Source organism: Aptenodytes forsteri, unplaced genomic scaffold (genome assembly GCF_000699145.1).
Source record: "Aptenodytes forsteri isolate BGI_AS27 unplaced genomic scaffold, ASM69914v1 Scaffold147, whole genome shotgun sequence".
NCBI classification, from domain to species: Eukaryota; Metazoa; Chordata; class Aves; order Sphenisciformes; family Spheniscidae; genus Aptenodytes; species Aptenodytes forsteri.
This window is the reverse complement of record NW_008795320.1, coordinates 2,102,084-2,104,962: the sequence shown is the minus strand read 5'-3', so window position 1 is coordinate 2,104,962 and position 2,879 is coordinate 2,102,084. Positions and strand designations below refer to the sequence as shown.

The 2,879-nt window shown below is 62.0% G+C and overlaps 1 protein-coding gene across 1 annotated transcript in view; it reads left to right on the top strand.

Moving 5' to 3' along the window:
- HCN2 (hyperpolarization activated cyclic nucleotide gated potassium channel 2) overlaps positions 1 to 2,879 on the top strand; it is an 8,390-nt gene that overhangs the window by 3,199 nt on the left and 2,312 nt on the right. The window contains 2 exon segments of the mRNA XM_019472227.1: positions 1,231 to 1,392; positions 2,465 to 2,683. Of these exon segments, the coding sequence (XP_019327772.1) occupies positions 1,231 to 1,392; positions 2,465 to 2,683 (381 nt within the window).

Below are 2,879 nucleotides of genomic sequence, written 5' to 3'. Positions count from 1 at the left end.
GCCCTTGCCGTGCTGCTGCTCCATGCGATGCTGTGGGGCTCCAGCCTTGGATCTGCAGCAGCGGGGAGACTGGGGGTTTCACTGCCGGGGGTTAATTTCTTATTTTCTTTCTTTCCCCCCCACCGCTTGAATTCACCTTTTCTGGACCCTAAAAATATTAAAGGAAAAGGAACAAGACCTCAGCCCGTGGCTCAGTTTGCAACCAGGAGCACACATCTCTAACCCCCCGGCTTTGCCTATGCATGTGCCCTGGGGCGAGAGGTGCTAAGGCCAGGCTGGGACTGGGGACATGGCCAGGGGGGAAGCCCCGCTCCCACAGGAGCTGTGGGCTGGTGCTAGGAGTGAGGGGTGTGCTTGGAGCACCGAGTACCTGCTCTTGGAGGCACGCCCTTTGCACACCCCTCCACGGCCAGGGCTCTGGTCCTGGGAGCACCGTGGTGGGTCCCCGCGGTCACAGCTCTCTCCCGGGGGCTCTCCCAGGGCCCCTCCCAGGGTGTCGCAGATGGGTCTCAGCGTCTGATGCTCTTGTAGCCACTGGCCCTGGGGGGATGCAGCCCTGTCCCTGTCAGGGTGGGATCTCCGGCAGAGCAGACTGTGTGGAGTTGCCCTGGCTGCTCTCCCCAGATCGGGGTCTCCCTTCAGCCCCACCCTGATGTGGGCACCTCGGACACTCTTTACCGAAAGCCGACCCGTGGTTGAGCCTGGCTGCCCGCACCCGCTGCCCCGGGGGCTGCCCTGCTCCCTCCCCAGTGCCCAGAGTATTTGGCTCTCCCTGAGCATCCGCCAGCGCCGGCTTATCCTCATCAAAGCTCGCAGCCATTAGCGCTTTCTGGGGCGACAGCGTGGCGCCTGATGTGGGCACCTCGGACACTCTTTACCGAAAGCCGACCCGTGGTTGAGCCTGGCTGCCCGCACCCGCTGCCCCGGGGGCTGCCCTGCTCCCTCCCCAGTGCCCAGAGTATTTGGCTCTCCCTGAGCATCCGCCAGCGCCGGCTTATCCTCATCAAAGCTCGCAGCCATTAGCGCTTTCTGGGGCGACAGCGTGGCGGCATCCCGCTGTCTATAAAAGGGGGAGCGCCGCCGCCTCGGGGAGTGCTGGGGCCGGGCCAGCTGTGAGTGCCTATTTCAGCTGAGGCCGTGCGGGTCGGTGCCCTGAGCGGGGCCGGGCAGTGGGGGGGATGGTCCCTGCGCTCACTCCCTGCCACCCCACCCCGGCCCCTCCACCCGCAGATCTTCCACATGACCTATGACCTGGCCAGCGCGGTGATGAGGATCATCAACCTCATCGGCATGATGCTGCTGCTCTGCCACTGGGACGGCTGCCTCCAGTTCCTCGTGCCCATGCTGCAGGATTTCCCCCAGAACTGCTGGGTCTCCATCAATGGGATGGTGGTGAGTGCCAGCCCTGACTGCGCCGCGCTCCCTGCCTGCTCCCCCCAGGCCCCCGTCCAGCCCTGTGTCATCTGGCCTCTCTCAACTGACCCCCAGGAGATGCCAGCCCTGCGCCAGCCGGTGCTGTGCTGCCCTGATGGTGCGAGTGCGGATGGTGCACAGGGCACCTCATGCCTGCTGCAGGCGGTCTCCCTGGCGAGGTCTCGCAGGACCCAGGGCACCAGATCGATCCGGGTGGGAGGAAGATGCTGACACAGCACTCTGCCCTGTCCCCTGCCGCCTTCTACTGCTAATTAGCAACAAAGCTGCTATTAATAAATAATGGACCATGTTTCTAATTGCTCCCTCTCAGCCCTGCAGCCTGCTACAAATGGCTCTTCTCCCTCTGTCCATCTCGTCCCGTTCTGCTGGTGTTTCCAATCTCTGCTCTGTTCCCTCTGCCTGGCTTCCTCTCCTTCCTCTCCTCCTTGTCTAGTGCTTCTCCTGGGGGGGAAAACCAGGGCTTCACGTGAGGCTGGGCTGGGGGATTCCTGCCCCAGGAGCCACCAGCCCCTCCTTGCCTGAAGCTGCCTGCTGTCCCAGCCATGTCCACAGGGTCCCGAGTGTGAGTGGTGCAATAACTCGGTGGCTTCCACAAACTCGGAGCTTGTTCCCATCACACCATTTCACAGGGGCTCGCTGTGCTTTTGTATATCAGCTTAAAAAAAAAAAAAAAAAAAAGACTACCTAAAGCAAAGCCAGGTGGGCGGTGAGGTGCAGAAACCCATCAGGAAGGAGCAGAGCACTGCGGGATCACCACAGCCCCAGCCGTGCCTGGCGTTGGGGTTTGTTTGGATCTCACCTGCATGGTGAGATGGTCAAAAACAAACAAACAAACAAAAAAAACCCCCCTATTGCTGAATGCTGTTGGGAAACGCAGGCAGACAACCTGGCTCATCTGCCAGGCCTGAGTCAGGGCATTGTACCCACGAGTGCCTGTACACACACGGGTACATGCGTGCAACACACACATGCGTGCGAGCAGCCATGCACCAGCCAGGGCTGAGCGCCGCCACCGTCCTTGTTGCTGCAGAATGACTCCTGGAGCGAGCTGTACTCCTTTGCCCTCTTCAAGTCAATGAGCCACATGCTCTGCATCGGCTATGGGAAGCAGGCACCCGAGAGCATGACGGACATCTGGCTGACGATGCTGAGCATGATTGTGGGGGCCACCTGCTACGCCATGTTCATCGGCCACGCCACCGCCCTCATCCAGTCACTGGACTCCTCCCGGCGCCAGTACCAGGAGAAGGTAAGACTGGGCCGGACAGGCACCTCACCCAACCGTTGCATCCCCTCCTGGAGCCGCAGCGGCACCTGTGGGTGCAGACAGGCAGGGCAAGAGCTCCGTATCGATACCATCCGCAGGGCAGGGACGGGGTGGTGGAGTGGGACCAGCCAGCCAGGAGGGGCCTGGGACCCACCCCATGGAGCGGGGACGGGGACGG